General features: G+C 52.1%; 10 protein-coding genes across 10 annotated transcripts; 4 read left to right on the plus strand and 6 right to left on the minus strand.

Annotated features, from left to right (window-relative positions):
• Positions 1–701: 701 nt before the first annotated feature.
• On the minus strand, positions 702–3,840 carry PpBr36_03272 (uncharacterized protein; the record flags this gene model as incomplete). The annotated part of the gene is made up of 6 exons (XM_029890445.1): positions 702–1,492; positions 1,591–2,616; positions 2,683–3,332; positions 3,435–3,520; positions 3,607–3,699; positions 3,802–3,840. 6 exons carry the CDS (start codon positions 3,838–3,840, stop codon positions 702–704), a joined length of 2,685 nt encoding a protein of 894 aa, XP_029752977.1.
• Positions 3,841–5,318: 1,478 nt separating this feature from the next.
• Positions 5,319–6,743, plus strand: PpBr36_03273 (uncharacterized protein; the record flags this gene model as incomplete). The annotated part of the gene is made up of 4 exons (XM_029890446.1): positions 5,319–5,383; positions 5,466–5,556; positions 5,667–6,647; positions 6,717–6,743. The coding sequence occupies 4 exons, from the start codon at positions 5,319–5,321 to the stop codon at positions 6,741–6,743; spliced, it is 1,164 nt and encodes a 387-aa protein (XP_029752978.1).
• Positions 6,744–6,783: 40 nt separating this feature from the next.
• Positions 6,784–8,203, minus strand: PpBr36_03274 (uncharacterized protein; the record flags this gene model as incomplete). Its single annotated transcript, XM_029890447.1, has 2 exons — positions 6,784–7,090; positions 7,350–8,203. 2 exons carry the CDS (start codon positions 8,201–8,203, stop codon positions 6,784–6,786), a joined length of 1,161 nt encoding a protein of 386 aa, XP_029752971.1.
• Positions 8,204–9,364: 1,161 nt separating this feature from the next.
• Positions 9,365–11,592, plus strand: PpBr36_03275 (uncharacterized protein; the record flags this gene model as incomplete). Its single annotated transcript, XM_029890448.1, has 3 exons — positions 9,365–10,656; positions 10,727–11,225; positions 11,371–11,592. 3 exons carry the CDS (start codon positions 9,365–9,367, stop codon positions 11,590–11,592), a joined length of 2,013 nt encoding a protein of 670 aa, XP_029752972.1.
• On the minus strand, positions 10,237–10,471 carry PpBr36_03276 (uncharacterized protein; the record flags this gene model as incomplete). Its single annotated transcript, XM_029890449.1, has 2 exons — positions 10,237–10,291; positions 10,338–10,471. The coding sequence occupies 2 exons, from the start codon at positions 10,469–10,471 to the stop codon at positions 10,237–10,239; spliced, it is 189 nt and encodes a 62-aa protein (XP_029752973.1).
• Positions 11,371–12,406, minus strand: PpBr36_03277 (uncharacterized protein; the record flags this gene model as incomplete). Its single annotated transcript, XM_029890450.1, has 3 exons — positions 11,371–11,624; positions 11,808–11,861; positions 11,998–12,406. 3 exons carry the CDS (start codon positions 12,404–12,406, stop codon positions 11,371–11,373), a joined length of 717 nt encoding a protein of 238 aa, XP_029752974.1.
• A 728-nt stretch (positions 12,407–13,134) lies between these two features.
• PpBr36_03278 (uncharacterized protein) lies at positions 13,135–14,314 on the minus strand (the record flags this gene model as incomplete). The annotated part of the gene is made up of 3 exons (XM_029890451.1): positions 13,135–13,291; positions 13,360–13,477; positions 13,567–14,314. 3 exons carry the CDS (start codon positions 14,312–14,314, stop codon positions 13,135–13,137), a joined length of 1,023 nt encoding a protein of 340 aa, XP_029752979.1.
• A 617-nt stretch (positions 14,315–14,931) lies between these two features.
• PpBr36_03279 (uncharacterized protein) lies at positions 14,932–17,468 on the minus strand (the record flags this gene model as incomplete). The annotated part of the gene is made up of 2 exons (XM_029890452.1): positions 14,932–17,151; positions 17,283–17,468. The coding sequence occupies 2 exons, from the start codon at positions 17,466–17,468 to the stop codon at positions 14,932–14,934; spliced, it is 2,406 nt and encodes an 801-aa protein (XP_029752980.1).
• Positions 17,469–18,675: 1,207 nt separating this feature from the next.
• On the plus strand, positions 18,676–20,377 carry PpBr36_03280 (uncharacterized protein; the record flags this gene model as incomplete). Its single annotated transcript, XM_029890453.1, has 2 exons — positions 18,676–18,699; positions 18,788–20,377. 2 exons carry the CDS (start codon positions 18,676–18,678, stop codon positions 20,375–20,377), a joined length of 1,614 nt encoding a protein of 537 aa, XP_029753827.1.
• A 712-nt stretch (positions 20,378–21,089) lies between these two features.
• On the plus strand, positions 21,090–21,901 carry PpBr36_03281 (uncharacterized protein; the record flags this gene model as incomplete). The annotated part of the gene is made up of 2 exons (XM_029890454.1): positions 21,090–21,140; positions 21,431–21,901. 2 exons carry the CDS (start codon positions 21,090–21,092, stop codon positions 21,899–21,901), a joined length of 522 nt encoding a protein of 173 aa, XP_029753826.1.
• Positions 21,902–22,427: the final 526 nt, after the last annotated feature.

A 22,427-nucleotide genomic window follows, 5' to 3' on the forward strand; every position in this document is an offset into this window, starting at 1 on the left:
GCGCGTTGCAAAGATTTTATCTGCTCTCAATGCCGATAGCAATTGCAACAGCTAAGACTATGATTGCGGTCCCTCGTGGGACGTACCTGCTTTTATGGGCCATGTGGCGCAGGGCGCTGGAACATCGCAATGTGAGAAGCTGCAATGCAGGAAGGGATGACGTGAATGATGGGATACGTCCGTGGTAATTAAGGATTAGATGCCCCTTGCATAAAACTTATCGGACTCGCCCTGGCCGTGTACGACGAGCGGACGGGCGGGGTGGCGCCCAGAAACCTCCCGATACTGGCGTAAGTCATCACTTTCAGGTCTACCTTTTACGCTTTCTTAGTGGCTACAAATTTACGCAGAGCAGTTATTGGAGTCTCAGTCCAGCATCAACATCGATTAAATCAGAGCAAAATGTGATGAGCATGGCTGGCTCGCAGATTAACAGAAAAATAATGTACTCAGCATAGATAGCAGACTGATACCTGGCATAGAGAAAGCAAACATCCAACCAGGGCTCGTAAATACATACAACAATTGGGGGTATGCCGCAACAAGAGAAGCAGAGATAGTTACAGAAAAAGAAAAAAAGAAGCAAAAAAAATAAAAATAAAAAGGAAATCGCCTAGTTCGGCAAGGATATGTCAAGAAACACTTTTGTTAACAAAATGGGGTTGGAGAATGGTGTATATAACTGATGCTGTCAGCAATGCTCACTTGGCCTCATACTTTCCGCTCACAGCCTTCCTCACCAGCGGCACCTCGGCCCACTTCCGGTCATCGTTGCGCGGGCTGATTGGGTTGTCGTCCGAAAAGGGGTCCCCGGCCGACAGGGTGCCGTCCTCCTCGGCCACGGCTTTGCCCTTGCCCTTGGTGTCCTCCAGCAACCTGCTGATTGAGATGCGGGGTGCAGATGCCGAGGCCTGGGGCGTGTATTCCCACCTGGCTTCGATGTGACCGGGCTGGATGTCGGCCCCGTCTGCTCCCACGATGCGGCACACAATCTTGGACCATTCAATCTCGCTGCCACATGTCAAGGTAACATCGCCTAGGCGCCAGTATACCAGGTGTTTGTCACGCAGGTGCGTGCCCGCAGGCTTGGTTTGCGCTACTGAGGCGAGGCCCTCATATGTTGCGACGAACACGAGGTTGCGCAGCGTTATGGTCTGTGGTAGTGTCGAAGAGGTCTCCGAAGTAGGGGAAGAAGCACTGCCATCGAGGCTAGGAAACAGTGCCGGGTTGAGGGCGTATTGGAGAAGCAAGCCGAGCTTGTGGTCCTGCGTCGGCTTCCATGCTGGCTTAAGGATAAGGGGACAAAGAGGTGCGAGGGTGGATGGGTTTTCAGGGTCGCAGTGAAGACGGTACGTGAAGGCCGTTGTAGTCTTGCTCATGTGCGAAGTATCGAGCGTGAATTCGTCCGAGTGGCCCGTGTTGGAAACAAAGATGCGGTTGGGTCCGATTGCCTCCAGTAACGGCATGTTGTCTATCCTGATATTCTCACGGTCTGGTGACGATCATGTGATAAAAAGTCAGTACTCGATCGAGTCAGGTCCATATGGTGGCCAAGGTAAGAAAGGCACAGAGATAGAGCAGGTTACTAACCTTTCGGGGTGAAATCTGGGCCGGCATTGTAGGCGAATGCAATCTCTCCGTTGATCTTGACAGTCTTCAAGTCGCCGCCCTCAAAATGCGCAGACACCGTTTCTATTATCGACGAGCTAAGCCCCGGAGCTGTCAGCTCTGGGTGCTTGGCATGAGCCAAGCTGTTCAGCGAGTTGGACGAGCGAACCGACTGCGTGTCCGACATTGCGGCAACACTCGCCTCTGAAGCCAGGGTTGCTACGACCGATGGTTTCGAAACTGACATAGGCAATGTAGGCGATGCAGGCGATGCAGGTATTGTGCCGAGCTGGCTACCAGTGTCGGGCATAGCCGGCGGTGGCATGTAGATTGTGTTGCGCACGTCTCGCCGTCCGCGAACGGTACCACTCTTGCGCGAGGGCATAGACATCGAGAGCGTGTTTGTCACGTTGGATATGGCGGCTTTCTGGGCGTCCGCATCCTCCTCCGCCACAGGTTCCTTCTGGATGTTCAACTTGAAGAACTGGTCGTGGTCGTCTCCTGCGGCCTCCTTTTGGGCTTGCGATATCGGGTCGTTCATCTCAGGGGGAACAGTGAACCCATCCGCATCCTTCCCTCCCGCGTTGTCCCCTGTCTCAATCGTGGCCTGGGAGGATGCAGGCGCCGGGCCGAACAGGTCATCAGCAGTCGGCTCGCCGTTTGTGAGAGCTGGTTTCGATGTCGAGCCAGATTCTCCGGCGAGAGCAGCTGACGAACCCTCAGACTTGGACTTCATCCCATTTGTGCTTCCATCATACGAGGTTTTACCATTCGTTTCAGGAGCCTTGCCATCTCGAGGCGAGTCTGGTGATTCGGCAAGAGATGATAACCTGCCAGATTCCGATAAGTTGTTCAAAGAGGCTCGAGGCGACATTCGGGGCCCGTGAGCGCTGCTGAGACCTCGGCTGAAAGGGCCAGTGTTCTTGGATGGCGAGAGCTGCCCAAAACCATGGATACTCTGTCGTCGCCGCCCGAGCATTGTGCCGATCCTGCTCCGCAACTTGGACTCTATTCACCCGAATGGTCAGTACTGCGCGCCCGAAACCCCTCCAAAGCCTCGGCCATTCTTCATACCTGTAGGCGGTTCTGGCCTACCACCAGAGTGCTCGCTGCTGTTTGTGGCGTCATCTTGGTGGCCGCTAAGACCACCTGCGCTGCTTGGGGGTCTTGTGGTAGTAGGTGCGACAGCGCTGGTCTGCCTTGACATTGGCGAACGCCTTTCCTGCTTCGGTTTCCCAGCCACGGTCCGGCTTGCGAAGTTTTGTATTTCCTGGGCGGTGTCCACCTCGAGAGTCATGTTGAGTGCCTCCTCAGCCGCGGCCTGAGTCCTGCTGGCTTGGTCGACTTCATGCGTCTGCAACTGTGTCAAGAGGTCGCGCAGGTGGTTTGTCCGTTGCTCGTCCAGGGCTTGCAGTGACTCGTAAATGAATGGCGCTTGCGACTCCCACTGCTGTGTAGCCGTCTCCAGCCTCGTGTTTGCGGCTTCGGCCTTCTTGCCACCTTTCTTGCTGGCCTTTTCCGCGGCAGTCTGGGAGTCATCAAGCTCCTTCGCCATGTTCTGCATGTTGGACACGAAGGTTTGCATACCCGCGACTTCGGGGCGGGATTGAAAACCCCGAAGTGAGTGTTCGACATCTTTTTCGATTCGCGAAACATACAGCTGGTGTGATGCGGCAATAGATTCGATAGAGTGCAGGACCCTGTCCCAGGGAGGTTGAAAGACTCTGGGCACACGATGATCGTATTAGCTCTACGGCTCCTCCAACCTTGTGTGATTTGTGCGCGTGGCACGACTGTGGGCATGCGCTTGACTGAGTGTGACATACCCCAAATCCGAGTTTGCATTGGGCACTTTGAAGAGCGCGAGTTTCCTAAGTCCGGCGATGTATTGTTCCTCTACCTTGCGACGTTCCTGAAGGCGAATGTTTGTTTAGCCCACTGCATGTATGCAAGCCACCGCAACAACCTTTCCTGGGTGTATTTTCTCCTTGCGCGTACCTGCAGCCAGTCGGCAATCTCGGTATTCGTTCGCAAAATTCTCTTGACACGTTCGTTCAGTGTTTGCGATGCTTGACTTGGCGAAAGATGCTCCTTGAGATTTTAAACAAGCGTCAGACAAGGTTCAATTGATGATCCTGATGCAGGCGTTGGCCCGGAATCAGCGGGTAATATGCATTGGTGTTCTATCCTCACCAGCATCGCCGGGTACTCAGACCGCGAAAGGTCATCCATTGCGACGTTAACCTCGGGACAAGTTGGCGCAAGACAGGCAGCGGATGTTACAGATCGATTCTAAGGCATAGCAGGTAATAATCGGAAATGCGATCGCTACGACATAGACGTGGGAGTAAGCGAGTGGTTTTCGTCGGCGACGGGTAGGCCTACTGCAAGGAAGACGATGGCTCAGCGCAAAAAAGTGGAAAGCTTTTGAGGTCCCAGAATGACGATGCTAGAAATGATGCCGTACTCGTTGTTGCTGTGGCTGGCACGAATCAGCCGAGACAAGACACTCTCCAAGTGAAGTGGAGTCGATGGGGAAAGAAGAGGGGAACGGCAGCAGCCCAGTCGCTGGGTTCGGTTGAAGTGTCGCGCGACTTGGTTTAAGTGAAAACAAAAAAAAAAAAAAAAAAAAAAAATGCAAAAGAACTGGCCGGTCGTATAAAACAGATGGTGATGCCTCAGCAGACAGCCGCAAATTTTCTTCTTTCCAATTCCTCTACTATTCGCTCTTTGACCATCAACGTAGTCAAAATTCAATTAAATTTAAGTTATGTTCCTTGGTCCAGGCTTAGTCCAAGTACTTTAAGCAGGTAAAACTGAAGGTACCTAGCTACAAACCACTACGTAAGCTTGCGGCTACTGTACAAACTCCCAATGCCCCGCTTAGCCCCATAAAACACTCGATGCGCGTCGATTGACTTCCAATTCGGGAAGCTCAGCTGGTCCTTCACCCTGCTGATGCCGTTTTTGTCACTGTCAAGGTATCAGACCTGGCAGAGAGCAGATGACTGGCACCTTCAGATAGATTCCTTGGATACCTCATGTATAGTAGCTAAAGTACGATGTCAAAATCTTTGGGATGAACGTTCGGCACCAGTACATTGCGCCTAGCTCCATTTGTCCAAACCTTCTTTCAGCAACCGTTACCGTTTTTTATTATCTCGTCAACAAGTAAGGTAATTTCTGATGCACTCGCCGAGCCCTGTGCCTCCTTGTCTCTTGTCGTTTTAATTCTTTTATCATCATTCCGTATTTTCTGGTACAAGTGAGCCCGCACCACTCCATAATTTTCATCGATATGCATTCTCGCGGGACAGACTTCAATTTTTGGCCGAATATGAGACCATCCCATCAATCAGGTGATTTATCGGAGGGCGCGTCGGGAATTGAGATGGCGCAGAACATAGAGTGCTCAAAAACAATACTCAATATTTCCTGTCCAACTTTCAGCATCGGAGCTAAGGCAGGCCCGTACTGTCTGCCGCACCTGTTGCCCCCAGACTTGAACGCTATAGCCTCTCCGCTCGGAGTGGAACCCCATCGTGCCACGCTCGTTGATTCACGTTTTGTGCCGTGCGTGCACGCACCATCCACTCCACGCGGACGGCTACTGTTAACTGTATTCTCCGTGCCCCGCACACGCCCGACTCCTGCCCGCGAAAGAATTGTATCGCCGTTCTTCATCGCTTATAAGCCCACTACCGTCAAACATGACGAATCCGAATTGGCGAGAATCTGTGACGGCCACAGAACGATATGATAACATCCAAAATATGTGAGAATTCGGCATTGAAATTTCATTTACAGCCTTTTGGATTACGCATACCCTGACATGCTTGAATGTGCCGCTTCCATAGCCAACTATGCATCGAAAAGAATTCTGCCGCCGCAGAGGGAAAGAGTGCCTTTGCCGTTGAGATGGAAGCTTACACGGCATCTTCATCACGAGTGAGCATTGCGCGTGTTTGATTCCGCTGCCCACTACTCGATGCCTCCTGACCCGATATATTAAAAACAAAAAAAAAAAAAAAAGAAAAAAAAAAAAAAAAAAAAAACAGGAGGAGTACAAAAATGCATGTGATATACTGAAGAACGCCTCGAAGTTGGCGAGCGATGATGAGAGCTCACGGTTCTCCCCCACAGCCTGTCATGGCTCAGAAACAGCAGCGTCGGGGGTCAGGATCGGCGCCTACCAGAATTGTCAGTATGTCGCCAGCGGCGTCACGGCCGAAGTCTACCGGTGCGACACCCGGGCCTTCAAGGTCATTGTCGAGACGCACAATATTGCGCCACACGATCCGATCCGCGAGTCGCGTATTCTCGCGGAGCTGTCCCGACCCTGCATCCCACTTCTGGAGACTTTCAGAGACCACGAGCAGCGGCTGGTGCTTGTGTTCCCATACATGCCCATGAGTCTTGAGGCGCAGCTGCAGCAGAAGGGCGAGGCCGGGCTGACACGGGAGCGGATACGGTCGCACTTTCGAGACATATTCACCGCGCTGCGACAGATTCACAGCAAAGACATCATCCACAGAGACATCAAGCCTTCGGCTATCCTCCTGGAGTCGCCCGACGGGCCGGCATATCTCGCCGACTTTGGTACAGCCTGGCATCCTCAACTGTCCTGCGCCACCGAGCCACGAGATGCCAAGATTCTAGATATTGGGACGGGGCCCTATCGTGCACCGGAAGTCCTGTTTGGTGACAAAGGTTACTGCACGGCGGTGGACATGTGGGCTGCTGGTGCCATGCTGGTTGAGTGCTGTCGACCTTCTCATGTGCCACTTTTCGAATCCAGGGCAGCACATGAGGATGGCAACCAACTGGGCCTCATCTTGAGTATTTTCAAGACCATTGGTAGTCCTACACCAGAGACTTGGCCTGAGGCTTTGAATTTCAAGACGCCGCCATTTCAGATGTACCAGACGATACAAGGGAAAACATGGGACGAAATCTTGGACGATGTTCAGCCTGATTTTGCGGATCTTGTTCGGGCGCTGATCAAATATGAGAGCAAAACTCGAGCCAAAGCCGCCGAGGTAAGCTGTGGTGCATTTATGTCGTCCACCTAACTACCACTCAAACCCAAGCTGACCAGTTCAATGTAGGCTCTACAATTTAACTGCCTCCAATAAGAGGCTGCCTAAGATATGTTCAATCTATCGTGCATTGTGCTCAATCCACATCATCTGGGCGACTAGCATCATTGACCTTGACGTCTCCCAACTTTTTCCTTGCCTCCTCGATAGATTTGTCATCGTCATGTGGCTCGTTATCGTCGTGCTTTCCGTGATCGTCCTCGTGTGTCGGAGCCTTCCTCGCTCTGCTGTCCTTCTTCTGCGCCTCGATGGTTCCTGGCTTGAGCGAGCCGTCCTCGTTGACGTCCTCCTTGAGGTACAGACTGAAAGTGACTGCCAGATACAGATCACCCGTCTTGCGGTTCCGGAGAACGTATCTAAGCGTGTGTGAGCGCTTGGGGGGCCTAGTGAATTGACCAGATGGAATTATACACGTATGAGAAAACAAGTCCAGTTTCCTAATCTTCCATAAACAAACATCACACCGGTTTCGACCAGCCCTTGGCTCCCACGGAGGGCGAACGATATCACCTAGCAGGCAAAGTCGCAACCACAGCCGACATCCCATGTCTCAGCCGCACAATATGTCGCAGTCATAACAATGGAAAGGCCGGTGGGTGAACTTGAAAGTGTCAAAAACGTTAAGGGAAGGGTAAAACTTACCGCGCGCCCTGACCATCCCAGTACTTCATGATGGGCAAATGGAATCCCGGTAGCCTCAATGCAAACTCCTTGAAGTCGATGTATGGGTTGAAAAAGTCGGTCGAGTATTCCCTGCCGTACTCCCAAACCCATTTCTCCTTGCTATCCGCCTTCAGTGCCCACTTCATCCTAGCCTTTGCATCATCGGGGGCGCCTGTAGACCTGCGGCTCTCAAAGCCGGCCTCGTCATCGGCACCCTCCTCGATCCAGAGGCCAACCTCTTTGCCTTCGGCCTCGGCACCCTTGCCTTTAGGGACGCGGTCGCTGGATGGAGGGCCGACGCGCACCTGGTTGAAGGAGCTCAGTGCCGGACCATACAGGTACGGGGAGTCGGCATAGGCATCGCCCTCCAATCCCGGATCAATCCACCATCTCACAATGTTGAGAGCAGTATTGAACCCGGGTGGCAGCCGGTCGCGGATCGGATGGTCAAAGTCGTTTCCCCACTGCAGGTCACCGCCCTTGACTCCCAGATCTCGGTCCTCGTCGTCCGTGGGCGCGGCTTCGTCGTCGTTCTCCTTGGCGTCCGCCTCCTTCGCGCCGACCTTGCCCTCGGGCGGCTGCTTGAGCTTGAAGTTGAGGGCGATACTGTACTGGTCATCGTTATAGGCGTGCGGCTCCGCGGCAAAGTACGGCGAGTCGACGGGGGAGTTGCGCGGTAGGCCGTGGTAGTTTTTGACGCGTACGTTGACCCGGGCCTCGATCAGATCGCTCTCAATCTTGAGAGGTTCTGCCGTGTTGACGGCGACGAGCTTGTGCTCTGTCACGTCGCGCGTAGTGCCCGCGGTGACGCGGATGATGTAGTTATGTGCCATTTTTTGGGGGGCGATGGTTTTTGGCGGGGATGCGTGATGCGGAGAGGTAGACAGACAGGGGTGGTGAAAGCTTCTTTCTGTATTCTTGGCAGGATTTTTTTTTTTTTCTCTCTTCCTAAATCTGATTGAGTTCTGCCGTCTTTCCTCTGAACCCTGCGGCTCTGTTTAGGGTAACTGCCTACCTATTATCGGAGGATTGACGAGTGGTTTATCTGGGTTGCGTGACTCGTCTCTTCTTTTATTGGGTTTTGGAGGGGTTCGGAATAGAAAGAGATGATTAAAAGTCGGTCAAACCAAGGTGCTGTCGTAACAAGGGGTAATTACCGGTATGTGCTTTTGAAGTTGAACAAATGATATTGATGCCCAGAGATTATTACTAAACCAATGCTACCTGTATACACCAGCACTGGACATGTCTTTCTGATATGAGGTTAGTACAAAGAAATGGCGCAGCCTTGCGGAAAATCCATGATGAGGCAAGGGCAGATCTGCGTGCAGTATTGCAACAAGTGCCTTGCGCCTCTACCTTCCTATGTACTTACCTAGGCAACTAACCATGTTCTGGTACCTAAAACCAGTGGAGGCGAGCAGCATAGGCATTCCTGGCCCACTGCAATTGCTTTATATAGCGCGGATGACGTATTGCATATCTGGCGCTGTACAGGAGCTTACAGAGGAGTGGAGTCACATGAGAATCTCAAACAAAAAACAAGCAGCCACAAATCATTCCTCACTCATTATATTGTCATGTGAGACGCGACAAAAGATTGGTACTGATGTTTACAAAGGTGCAAAGTCAGGCATGGACCTAACTGACACGTCTGCCGGAGTTCCGTAACCTGACTGTAATAAGCAGCAGATTGGTCGATACTTGCATTACACGCGTCTGGCTGAAGTTCCATATCAGTCGATTTTTTTTTTTTTTCCTCACTCTCTCAAGTACCTGAGATTTACTTGGTGTTTCAATTTGGGTGTCTTTCTGCCACTGGCTAAGGGTTGAGCTAAGGGTTGATTACTTCAACCCCTTAGATCCCACATTCCATTCGAAAAACTTCATTGATAAGCTAGCACTGTAGTACGGCAGCTACCAAACAACACCAAACTTGGTGTCACTATCCTAGGTATAGAGGCAACGGAGCCGACCGTCGACAGCAAATCAATATGTTGGGCACATCCCTCAGCGAACTGATCTTCATCCGCATATGCGTCTTTTTGCTGCGATTCTCGGTTCCTTGCTCTTTCACGCTCTTGATCATCACATATGCCTTCACTGGCGTCTCGCCTTTGGGGATATGGGGACTTTCCACTGAGAACGTCGCGGCAAATGCCTTCACTTCGCCCAGTCTTCCGCTCAGAGTACTGGTCGGCTTTCTATCAGCAGTCTTTGTTGCGGACTCAATCTTTTTCCTTGCAGTTTACCACCCATTTGAGGCTCGTGCCTCCGGCTTCAAGCCCAACTACCCACACCCCTCACTGGCGCCGGCGGATCGGTCTGCCATCTTTCATAAGTGTCTGGATAACGTCCCGGACCCGGCGCACTACCTTCGCCGCTGGTTCCACGGTGCGGATTTGACTGAAATCCGCCGCGACAACGTACGGGACTTTGTTGCCTGGGCCTTCTTCGACCGAGATGTAAACGATGCTGCGCAGGGACGGCTGTCCGCCGAGGAAGAAGCAGAGATGGAAGGATACTTGGACGAAATTAATCGACGATTGATTCTTGCATCGGAGGAACGCGGAGGGGACATCGATGGCGCTGCTGGTCTACGACCTGGGCGAGGAGCGGCCAAGTCGATGCGCCCTACAATCGATAAGGTGCCAATGTGTTTTCGGAGCATTATATGGTACATCATTGTAATGCTTGTCGACATGTTTACCCACTTCTCACTGCTTTGGAAGGGCTTCGCATACTTTTCAACACCTATCACGACGAACCTGGCAATCTTTCCGCCGCGACCACAACTCCTAACGCCACCCGGACTTGTTCCCCGTCAGCTTTCGCCTGCCGCTGGAACTGCCTACTGGTATCGACCTCACAAGTCGCAGAGCGCGAGACCAGTGGTGTTCATCCATGGCGTTGGGATTGGGCTGCTACCGTATATCGACTTTCTCTCCGAGATGGCAAATGGCATACCGGGTGAGAAAGACGGAGACGGCCAGATAGGCGTCATAGCAATTGAAGTCCTTCCTGTCTGCATGCGGCTCGCCGGCGAACCTATGGATAAGGAGCATTTCCTGGCCGAGGTCATTGCTATTCTGGACCGTCATGGCTGGTTGGATGATGACTTCACTCTTGTATCCCACTCGTACGGCTCTGTTCTGACAACGCAAATGTTGGACTCGCCAATACTCGGGCCCCGGATCGACGGGATAGTATTGATCGATCCAGTCAGCTTGTTGTTACACCTGCCCGACGTGGCTTACAATTTCACCCGGAGGATTCCCCGGCGAGCGTAAGTTCTCAGTGCCATTAGTCAACTCTCTCAGAACAAAGGACGGATGCTAACATTTCTGCTATCACAGTAACGAAGTTCAGCTTTGGTTTGCCGCCTCCATGGACCCGGGAACGGCGCTGGTGCTCGGCAGACACTTCTTTTGGCAACAAAACATCGTTTGGAAAGAACAGCTTTTGCAACGATTTCCAGATAAGCTTGATCAGAAGAAGCGGCTGGAATTTGACGAAAGCCCACTTCACAATAACAATGTCGAATACGGGGGCTCAAATTCTGCCCTGCTTTATGCCGGAGATCATACGGCTACCAGACGCAAGGTCGCTGTGGCACTCGCAGGCTGGGATATCATTACCGATACGAGACACGTGGTGGAGTACCTTTTCTGCGAGGGCGAGCTCGCAAAGTCCACAGAGCGCCACCATGGTGATGTCGACAGGTTGATGAATGAATTCATCGTGGGTGGCAGCAGCGGGTTTACACACTCGGGCATCGAGGTCATCTATTTTCACACGTCAGACCACTCCCATTGCTTTGATCGAGTAGCAGAGCGATATCGACTCGTCAGGACTGTAAGGAGGTGCAGCAGAAGGTAACCAGCTAGCCAGTAATTTCAGAGACGAGCCTTTCAAAACCATGTACTATCCCATGCACTATGCCATGCACATTATCTTTGTGATTGGTTCTCGGAAGTATGCTCGATATGCCTGCCATCAGTCATGCTTCAGCCTCGGCGCCACCCCAACCAGTCAGGGGCACAACTATCGGGGCAGGCCCGCCCTGTATTACGATCCAGACGACTTGTTCGTCCGTCTTGTTGATCAGTTGATGCTCCGTCCAAGCTGGGACGAATGCAAAGTCGCCCGGCTCAAGCTCCTGCTGCCTTGGCGGTTGCTCCTCGTCGTCGCTGTAGTTCTCAGGAGGGCTTGTGGCGAGTAAGCCTCTACCCGAAGCTGCATAGATGATGGTATCTTGATAAACAACAAGGGGGAGGTTCATGTTAGTTGAAACAAAAAAAAAAAAAAAAAAAAAAAGATTTTTCGTCTGGAAAAAAAAAAGAAAGACACGCAAACAAGTAGGCCGGGCGGGTACGCAGGAAAGTATGCGTAAAGGGACGAAGTGAAAGAAACCCCAATGATTGGCCCCCATCTTACCATGCTCGCTGTTATGGTGAACAGCGGAATCGGAATGAGGCCCGGCAAACATGACTATTTCGAGACAAGCCAGCATTAGACGTTTTTTTTTTTCTTTTCTTTTTTTGGTCAAGTCTGGTCCAATGACATCTCGCCAAGCTTTAAGCCGGATTAGGTATCTAAAGGGCAAAAACAGAAAATCAGCGCATACCTGAAGCGCACATCTTGTCAGTCTTGTTCACTATGGCGTTGCGCACGACGACCCCGCCTCTTCCTCGCGGTCGCGGCGGGGGGCTTTTGTTGCGCGACGCTCCGTCTGGAGAGTCATTGTCCGGTTGCGCGTTTTCTCCCGCTGAAGATGCCTCGTCGCTCTCGCTGACTCCGGTGAGCTCTATGGGCCCATTTTCAACCACCCCCTTCGCAAGTCGCGTCTCTTTCGTGGTTGGGGCTGTTTGACTCGCGTCAGGAGACTTGTCCTTCTTGCTGGGGGCAGCAGCCTTTGCCCTGTGGCTCGCTGGTGGTGGGATCCCCGAGGCGAGATCTCTCCCGCGAGTTATGTGTACTTCGGAGGGTAATATCATGGGAAGGAGATCCTGGATGAAGGGCAGTAAGGCAGCCATTGTTTGTGTTGGTTGTTTTCTGTTGGGGTACGAGCGTTGGGCTCTGATCTTCGTGATTGACTCTTCCCGATGCTTCACTAAACTCTTGTGGTTCTGTTCCTTCTTTTTTTAGTGTCAAGTTCAAGTCTTGACCTTGACAGCAGACTGTCTCTTTTAAGTGGCGATTTCTCGTTGCGGCTGTTGATCGAGCTCCAATGTCGTTGTTACAGGGATTTTCGAGTACAACTATGGAAAATTAGCGGGGCTTTGGTTCAGTGGGGTCTGGTGCCTAGGCTGGCCTAAACAAAAAACGAGTTACAGCAGCTCGGGGTCGCTGGGCTTTCAGCCTCTGTAAATGACAAGTTATTAAACAGTCAATTAAAATTCATATTTGCGCCACAAAATCCGCATCAGCATTCCGCATAGGTGGATAAATAAGCAAATTGAGCTTTTTGGTATGTGTTGTATTATGTTGTTCATAAAAATCGACTGCATGATAAGTGGCCCCATTTTCTATCTTTCAAGTATATTGCTGTGTACGTTTGTCCAATGGTTCAAATACCTCCGCATAGAGGCCGTCTATCACTGGCCAGTATGCAGAGACCCAAACTTATGAGAACGCTGCTGTCTTCTTTTGTTCGTATGATCTAGTCTAGATCTATCGTGTTGATAACAGACCAGCTACTACCCACGCTGTCTATAGATGCGACTTGAGCATCCTTGGCGAATCTGCTCATGGTAACACTTGACTATTTCTCAAAAGACATGACCGCATATCGGAAGTTGTTGTTTGCGTAGCCTCGTCGCATCGCTCTGAATGATTGCAGGAATGCAATTCCGTCCCGTCCTTGACTGAGAGCAAATGCCCACAGAGAAGGCTTCTGGATGAGCGACCATGTAATATCCCTACAAAAATGCCCGGTCGTGTTAGTGCTATAAGAGTATCGACTGGATTGACAGGCAAATCGACTCACCAAGTCTGTTTGACGTCTTGGCTGATATCCTTTGGCTCTGTCAACACCTTGAGACCTGCGGCTTTGGCCTTGTCGACATATCCGGCTTGCGTGTTGAGCGGGGGTGTCAACATTCCATCTGCATTGAAATAATTTATTCTCAGATCAGCATATACACCCACACCACAGATACTGACAACCCCAACAATATCACTGTGATCGACCTACCCTCTATCGGCTTGATGTCGTTGTCGAACTGCTCCTGGGTCAAGCCCTCGGCCTTGAACCAATCGGCCAGGGTCAGGCAGCCACCCGGCTTCAGCACGGCATGGACGTTCTGGAAGAAAAGCTCCTTGTTCGGGAAATGGCTCAGGGCCTCGCAGATCCATACGGCGTCGAACGCTTCCTTGTCAGAAAAGTACTCGCCCATAGTCTCGGCGTCGAGCTCAATGAACCTGACCTTTCCCTTGCCGACCTTCATGAAGCCCTCGGCGTCCTCTTCGGCCTCTGCTTTGGCTGCTGTTGCATCCTTGCCGAGCTTGGTAGCCTCGGCCTCGGCTTCGGTCTTTGTTAGCCGCTTGGCTATTTCGACCTGTTTGCCAGAGATGGTGATGCCAGTCACGGAGCAGCCGAGCTTCGAGGCCAGGTGTCTTGTGGTTCCGCCCAAACCGCATCCCACATCGAGAACACTGCCGCCCTCAGGAATCTTGGAAATTTCAAGCAGCAGGTCGATGAGGTTGGTCTGTGCAACCTCCTTGGTATCCTTTGCCTTGGACTCGTCGGTAGGCCAGTATCCATGGTGCACATGTTGTCCCCACAGGCTGAGGTAATAGTCACTAGCTAGGTCGTAGTGGAGCTTGATGCGATCTTTGAGAGCTTGCATTGTTGTGTGAGCGAGGCCTAGAGGGGTATCATACTCCCGGCTAAGGTCGGTAGCATCATCTTGCTTGTTATCTTGTTTGGTGGCGGCCGACATGATTGCTGAACCTGGAGTTAAGTGAGACGAATGCAGTATATCAGAAGGGAATCAGTACGTAGAGGTCAATTGGCCTTGCAGACTTTTTTGAGGCGTAGAAAAACCCAACAGAGCAACACCGGATGAGATGTAAAGGGTTCTGAGCCTTGAGGATATTGTGCGGAGAATTGGTACGTCACTTGAGCGTACCTGACTTGAGCCCCTCATCCGACTGCGCGTCGGGAAGTAGTTTTAGTCCCAAACATCCATTTGGGGGATCAACCCCGCCACTCCTGTTGAGGTGGGGGTTTGTTCTGACCGAATGCTGCCGGCAACCGCGGGGAGAGACGGTGTGTCGTTTTCCGGCATTGTAAACTATTTTGAATTGATTGACCTTTGCTAGCATGTGAAACCTGTTTGTGGTGCACTCAGTATTTAGCAAGCGATCACAGTCCTTCACAGTTTAGTCTAGACCCAACTATGTGAAGCTTTTTTTTTTTTTTTTTTTTTTTTTTTTTTTTTTTTTTTTGTAAATCTGCCAGCACTTGATTATGTACAACTCTGCTTCTCGCAGGCAACAAAGTACAGAAATGCTCCCCTTAAAGTGAGGGAATGATTAGATTAAGAGACTAAGCCATTCAACTTGGCCTTGATGACCGTTGGTGCTCCTCGTAAAACTCTAGTGTCAAGGCCGCCAGGAAGCCGGGTATACAGCCCTTCTCGCGAACCCAGAATCGAATTTGGTCATCGATCCTCTGGGCAAAAGCACTCCTGGGACCACCGCCCACCTTCATCGTCCCCCTCTCGCCGTCAAACACAATGCTGTTCTCGTACTCGTCCGTCTTGGATGGGTAGTATACGCTCTCGACGCGCATCTTGCCGTTGGGAATGAACATGACGGTCCACCCAAGGGTGCTAAAGATTGCCTCCTTGAACTCGCCGCTCTTGGCAGCCCAAACCTCCTTCAACCGGCGAGACGTCTTGTGCGCGCTCGCCGCGTCCGCCTTGGCGTCTTCGACCTCGCGTTGCTTAGCTACAAGGACGCTCTGCGGAACGGTGGGGAAGTCGTGGGACTGGTGCTGCATGTGGGCAAGCAGCTCGGCGTTTTCCTGCTGCAGTGCGCGCAGGCGCGACGCTTTGACTGCCTCATGGTCCGAAGTCGGGTTGGACCTGAGGGCGAGAACACGGACCCGTGATGACTCTTTGGCAGCTGCGAGCTGCTTCTTGAGCACGGCCATCTCTTTCTCAGCAAGCTGCTGGGCTCGTTGTGCACCCACAAGCTCCTCCTGAAGCTTGCGGTTTTTGCGCGCGAGCTGGCCCAGTTGCTCCGCCTGGACATTGCCGTTCTCGTCGTTTTCGCGCGAACGCTTAAGGCCCGCGTTAATGGGGGCGGCACTGGGAGCCGATTCAATCGAAGATAGTTCTTGATGCAGGTTCTGTACTTCAATTTTGTACCTGTCAACGAGGTCTTCAAGCTCCTGTACTCTTGTTGCTTTTTGTTGATCAAAGTTCTCGGGTTGGAATGTTATGTCCTCGGCGTCAAATGTCTTGAGTTGAGCGCGCAGGTACTCAACCTCCTTGACCGCCAGAGCGCGCTGCCGCTCAAGACGCAGTCTTCCCTTGTCGCCGCCGGCTGGTATTTCAGGGGGTGGTGCCGTTCTCAGTTTCTCAATTTCGGCGTTCAGGTTCCGGATCTCATCCTCGAGCTGTCTAATAAGCTCATCTCGAGAGTTGAGCTCCGGCTCAACAGTGCCTAGCTTCGCAACCAATGAGGCCGTGTGAAGACGCTCCTGGACCAAGGCTCGGGCAACGGCCTCCGGGGAGTCAAATTCCATCTCGCCATCGCCGGATGCTTCCCTTTGAAGGTATGCAGCCCACGCATCCCGCTCGTCTTCGAGCCTTTGCCGTTGTATGCGTGCCTCGGCCAGTTCCGCCTCGAGGAGTGGCACAGTTTCGAGCTTACGCTGCAACGACCTCTTTTCTTCTTCAATGACCTCAACAGCCCGGTGAATTTGTCGAAAGTGTTTGAGCTCGATCAGTTGTTCCCGGTTGGTTGCTTCGAGGGCACGGATATGCTGGACCTGATCCGAAAGCTCGCGCCTGATGACGGCCATTGTTTCGGCGTCACCCGTCTGCGCTTTCAAACGTAAAACATCTGCCTCAAGCCTGCCAATTAGGTTGTCCTTCTCCAGCAATAAAGCCTGCGCCTTGCCCAGAGCAGCTTCCCGCTCCTCTGCTTCCTCGCTCAACTCCTGGGCCGTTCTCTGCGCAATCTCGACTTGTTGGCGCAGCTCAAGCGCCTTACGTTCATTGAGCCGCGCCTCCTCGTCCTTAGCAGCGCTCAGGTCCTCCAGTTGCTCCCTCAGAACGTTGGACTCTTCCTCTGCATCTCTTGCGCGCTTTTCAACTTCCCTTAGTCGCTCGTCCTTTTCGGCGCGCAGTGCATCCAGCTCTTCCTGCAGAGCCTCGGTCTGCCGCCTTGCAGCGTCCCTCTCGGCCTCGGCCGCTTGCTTGTTCTTGAAATCCTCATCTGCACGGCGGCGGGCATCCCTCAGTTCGGAGTCCTGCTGCAGGCGCATCATCTCCTTTTCTTGGTCGTTTGCTGTTATCCGGTAATTTAATGTGCCGACCTCAGCTTTGAGCTCCTCAATGCGCCGCCGCTGGGTCTCGTACTCTTCGGCGTCTGGAGGCGCCATGTTTTCTTTGCTGCTCTCGCGCGATGCTGCTCGTTGCGATACTGGATAGTCGACCCCTCCACCGAGAACACTCTGTCTGCTGGCTGGTCTTGGGGGCGGGTTCATCTCCCCCGTGAGGATATTGTAGGATGATTGGTGCGACGGGGCACGGATCGAGCCAATCTGGCGATATAAAGTAGCAATTGGTTAATACGCCAACAGATCATAACATCTCTTTTGTGTTTCTTTTTTTCCTTTCTTCTTTGGATGCGATGTGACTAGCCGAGTCTAGCCTGCAGATGTCAATTGCTTACCCTGCTGTTCCGCAAAGATGTGTGTGGGCGTGGTTCGCCGCTCCCACTGCTGGCGCGAAAGCTGGCGGATCTGGGCGATTGACTCCTGCCAGCATCAGTCTTCTCGCCGTGGTTGTTCGGCGTTAGAGCCCGCATCCTGATCGATCGGGTCGGCGACACGCGTTGTTTGAATCGATCTCGCGACATCCCGGGCGGATCTCGACTTGACGCTAAATTTGGCGGGTGCGAAGTCACGTGCTGGACGCAAGGTTGTCTCCACCATCGCAGCTTCTGGTGCAGCAAGTGCTTCGCAGTTGTAAGGCAGAGAGAGGTTTTGTTTTAAAAGTTACAAAGCTGAGTCCTTACTTGTATTCTCAAGGCTTCATGATATTTGTATACGACTTCTTTGTACATGCGGCCCTCGAAGTAGACGTCGAAAGGAATATTTTACTCTTTGTCCTGTAATTGTAATTATGCAGTACAACAACACGCACGCATTAACGCAACCAGAAATTGTTTGTCTCAACCATCACAAGAGAAACATCCGCAACCGGCCTAATTTTATAACAGAAAGATACCTGCACACTGATACCAATGGTCAATTGATGTTTTGAATGATAGAAACTTGAAGAGTTTTGCTTCAAGGAATGAAGGAGGGACATATGGCTAAGAACGAAAAGTTCGTTGTCAGGTATAGCAAGGTAGTCCAGGCAAACCGTCTTACTGCGCTTATGACGTGCAACGAACCGGGCAAGCTAAGCTTTGCCGCGCAGTGGCCTTTGCCAAGCTTTGTTCCTGAATCTTTTCCACCGCCATCAATCATCACTACCGTTGGGTTGATCGGCGCCCAGCCATGCTTACCATGTGCGCACCACTAAGAACTGTTGGAAAGCAAAGTCAGGAAACTTTCTTGCAACCAGTAAATTGATAACACGATCCAACATCACAGGAAAAGTATTCAATTGAAGTTTGATCCGAAACAAACCGGTCAAAGAGGGTCGTTTCCTGCAGTCGCGAACTAGACTTGGCCAATGCAGGGTACCTGACTTGATTACGTTTAGTGCCCACCGCTTTAGCCCATTTTGGTAGGTTCAGGGATTAGCACGTACGCACGCCGTTGGCTAAAATCCTAGCTCCGTCATGATGTTCATCAATCCCGCCAAACCGGGTAGAAATTTGGGTGCTGCCAAACGGTTCTAACCTCCACTGCTCGACGCATTTATTACGTCTTGTTCAAGTTTCCTCTCTACCACGGTGGTTCCGGCTTTGGCACAAGATTTTGGCACAAACACCCCCCGGGCTTACCTTACTCATCATCCTGTTGCGAATCTCTTAGCAATTATTAGACGCGACATCTTGGAAGCTCGATAAAAGCAGCCTGGACTGAGCTCCAGCTGTCCGTTGGAACCGCACAATGCTACAGGCCTTGCGCTGGAGGGTGAGCTGCCCTCCCCACATGTGTTTATAGCTTCAACCTCAAGTCAATCCATACCAACTTTTAGCTGACCACCTCAACCTGTGAACAGGGCGCAAGCCTTACACGTACCCTCATCGTCAACCAGAGAGTGTCGACTGCGTCTACGGGCAGGCCGACGTACTTTGCATACCGAATCCTCACCCCAACTCAGTGCAGCACATCGACACGCGCATTCTCGAGCTCCACGAACGATTCCTCATCCACTTCAAACCCAAATTCACGAGATGCGAGTCGATCGACCGGCTCGCAGAGGTCGCTCGCGCAAGAGCAGAGTCTGGAGTGGGAAGACAAGGTCAACTATAATGTGGTGGACAAGTTCAGCGACCTGCCCTACCGGCACTTGGGGTATAACCAGCACATGATCATCAACCAGGAGTTCAAAAAGGCTCTGGGCGATATCGTCAAGTCCTTCCAAGCACCCATCATATACGCCTTCGCATATGGTTCAGGCGTTTTCCCACAGTCAAAGCTCCTCGGGAAGGCACCCAGTGATGAGCTCCTTCGTTCAGTACACCCAAAGCCAGACCCGGCCATCGTGCGCGCCCAAGGGGAAAGCCCCAAGATGATCGACTTCATCTTTGGCGTGTCCCACACCCATCACTGGCACTCTCTCAACATGAGACAGAACCGCCACCACTACAGCGCAGTGGCAAGCCTCGGCTCCGGGTTTGTGAGCCGCCTTCAGGATAATTACGGCGCTGGCGTCTACTTCAATCCATATGTGACGGTGAACGGGACGCTGATTAAATACGGTGTTGTAAACGTCGACACGCTCTGCCGGGACCTAACCGAGTGGGATACGCTGTATCTCTCTGGGAGGCTGCACAAGCCCGTCAAGATCATCCGCGACAACGCGCGGGTCCGGCTGGCAAACCAGACAAACCTGGTGGCGGCCATCCGAACCGCCCTTCTCATGCTCCCCGAGGAGTTCACAGAACAGGAGCTCTACTCACTGATCGCAGGTCTCAGTTATCTTGGAGACCCACGAATGCGCTTTCCCACCGAGAACCCGCGCAAGGTCGGCAACATTGTCAACAACAACAAGATGCACTTCCGCAACCTCTACGCACCCCTCATCCGCGTCCTCCCTAATGTGAGGTTTTTGATTGACGACCCTGAGACGGCTGACCCGGCTCAGGATCTGCGCATGAGGCAGACCATGTCGGACGAGACGCGAGGCAACATGGTGCGCAGACTGCCCAAGCAGTTCCGGTCACGGGTCTACTTCCAGTATCAAAAGAAGTGGCAGATCTCGCGAGCGGACTTCAACGCGGCCACCGAGAACCTGCACACTGAGGAAGGCGGCATCACCTTTGGGACCCGACTTGGCGGCGAGTTCGACCAGCGCATCGCCAAGGACGATGAGGCCGAGCGTCGGGAGATCCTGAGGGCCGTCATCAAACAGACCACCAGCTGGCCCAGCACTGCCCAGTCGCTGAAGGGCATCGTCATGTCCGGGTTCGGCAGGTCTTGGCGGTACCTGGGCGAGAAGATGGCCAAGTACCGTGAGGGCAAGAAGCCTCTGCCGGCACCGGAGACGGATGCCGGGAAATCCGATTCCAAGAGCATCTCAAGCCCAAGTAGCGAGTCTCTTTCGGACGAAAAGACCCAAGACGAGCACAAACCAAAATCCCAGTGAATATGTTGGGAATGTTGATTTCCCGAAAAAAAAAAAAAAAGAAAAGAAAAAAAGAAAGCAAAGTTTTGCTCTTTTCCTTTGTCCGAGTAATACGGAGGTATAGAAAGCGGGCATTGTATGCATTGTAAAGGAGTTCTGGATAGGCGCTGTGCTTCTTGTGCTTTTTGAGACTTTTTGACTACGACTGTCATCAACACCACTGGACATTGAAGCTTTGCCAAAGTTGGGGCACGGGTGACTATTTTTTTTTTTTTTTTTCTAATCCTCCAAATATTCTATCGCATGTATGGATACATTTCTTGTTCCTCTCCCATCTCGCACTCTGTAATGGTGTCATAACCGCTACACATCTGAGGCCAGGCTCTGTTGGGTCGTTTGTATAACAGCTGCCCAGGCCGGGACGATCCGCGTGGTGTGCAACACGGTCACTTTTCTGACGGATGCAACGAGCCTTTCGGAGGTTGTACTTGGGTACATACATGTTTGCCTCAGTGCTAACCGGGTAACTCTTGGGGCGATGTATCACTTTGGTCTTACTTATATTCCCTCCGCTTGGTAGCTTTCCCTCCTCCGGTTCATCTCCAAAGCAAGACCATCACTGTCACCTCTACTCGATCTCAGCCACTACTTTTAGCTCCCACAATTGGATCCATTGCAACCCAGGATAGAGGACATTTCCGCTGCTTTGGAGAAGAGCTTCAGAGAGCTGGTCATGGGGCACAGTCACAGTAGCTACAGAGACGTTGGTTCAAAACCACAGCGTGTACGTCCTCATATCAGTTGGGCGGCCGTTGAGCGGGGATGTAGGTTTTCCTGGTTGCTAATAGACCTCTCATAGGTCTATCATTCTTCCCCTGAAGAGTACAGCACGGAAGAATAACCCCTCGCCGCGGCGATGAGTCTAGACGACTATCCGGGGTGGAAGAAAAAAAAAAAAAAAAAAAAAAAAAAAAAAAAAAAAACAAGCACTGACGGTAATGGACATGACAGATACGACGAGGCTGGGCCGCCTTCTTGCGCCTCTTTCGTCGATGAAGATATGGAGTATGACAGTCTGAAAACAACGATGGCACAAAGGTTGAGGAGGATGAATATTTTGAAGGAATTGGGAGGCTGACTACCTGGCCAAAAAGCGCCGAGCAGAGGGCCGAGTGCGAAGCTCATCAGGTCCGCGAGGCCAAGAGAGCCAGACAGCAGGCCAAAAGAGCCCAGAAGCAGGCCGAATACGAAGCGCGCGAGGCCGAACGATATAGGGACCAGGTCAAGAATGAGGCCTACGAGGCTGAGCAAAAAGCCCTTTACGAGGCGGGATTCAGAAGGTTTTTTCAGGCCTACGCAGCCTATTACGAAGCCTACCAAAGGGCTTTTGAGGCCTTTGGGGCGCTTAAAGAATTCGAGGGCTCGGATGACTGGCCATATGCGGGAAATGGAAGCTTGGCGGATACGATGGATGATATCTATGACTGTAATGAACACTACATAGCCTGTCTGAGACGCAGATGGAATGAGGTTCATTCAGATTGATCATGTAGAGTAGTGGCTCGTCGTGGCCGAGGTCGGAGTTAAAGATTTGAGGCAAATATTTGCATTTAGTCCTCACAAATACTTTGTTTTCTCGCCCGTTTGGAACCTGTGGAGCGCGTTGTGCCACTACAGCAAGCGGATGACGGCGATAAGGGAGAGTGGCAGGGCAATCACTGGGACTCTGGGGATTACGGCACCGGAGGAAACCACCATCACTACTCCGACAGGTAAGTAAGTAACGGCACTCATATCTCAACTGCTCTCGCTGGGATTAGTTATCCATTCCCAGACGGCGTGCTGAGGGTCAACATCAACTGAATTCTTTGTGCCGTAGAGATGGTAGTTGGTATTATAAAAAAATCCCGACGGAAGCAGGTACTTTGATGATGGTCGGTCGGCGGGGGTGGAAGAGCAGTGTACACAATCGATCCTCAAGAGCGAAAGCTAGTACAAGGAGCGCCGTGTTGATGAACAACAAAACGAACACAATGCTGGCTGAGGCAGCGGCGTCTGGTACTGGACTCGA

This window comes from Pyricularia pennisetigena, chromosome 3 (assembly GCF_004337985.1).
Source record: "Pyricularia pennisetigena strain Br36 chromosome 3, whole genome shotgun sequence".
Classification (NCBI taxonomy): Eukaryota; Fungi; Ascomycota; class Sordariomycetes; order Magnaporthales; family Pyriculariaceae; genus Pyricularia; species Pyricularia pennisetigena.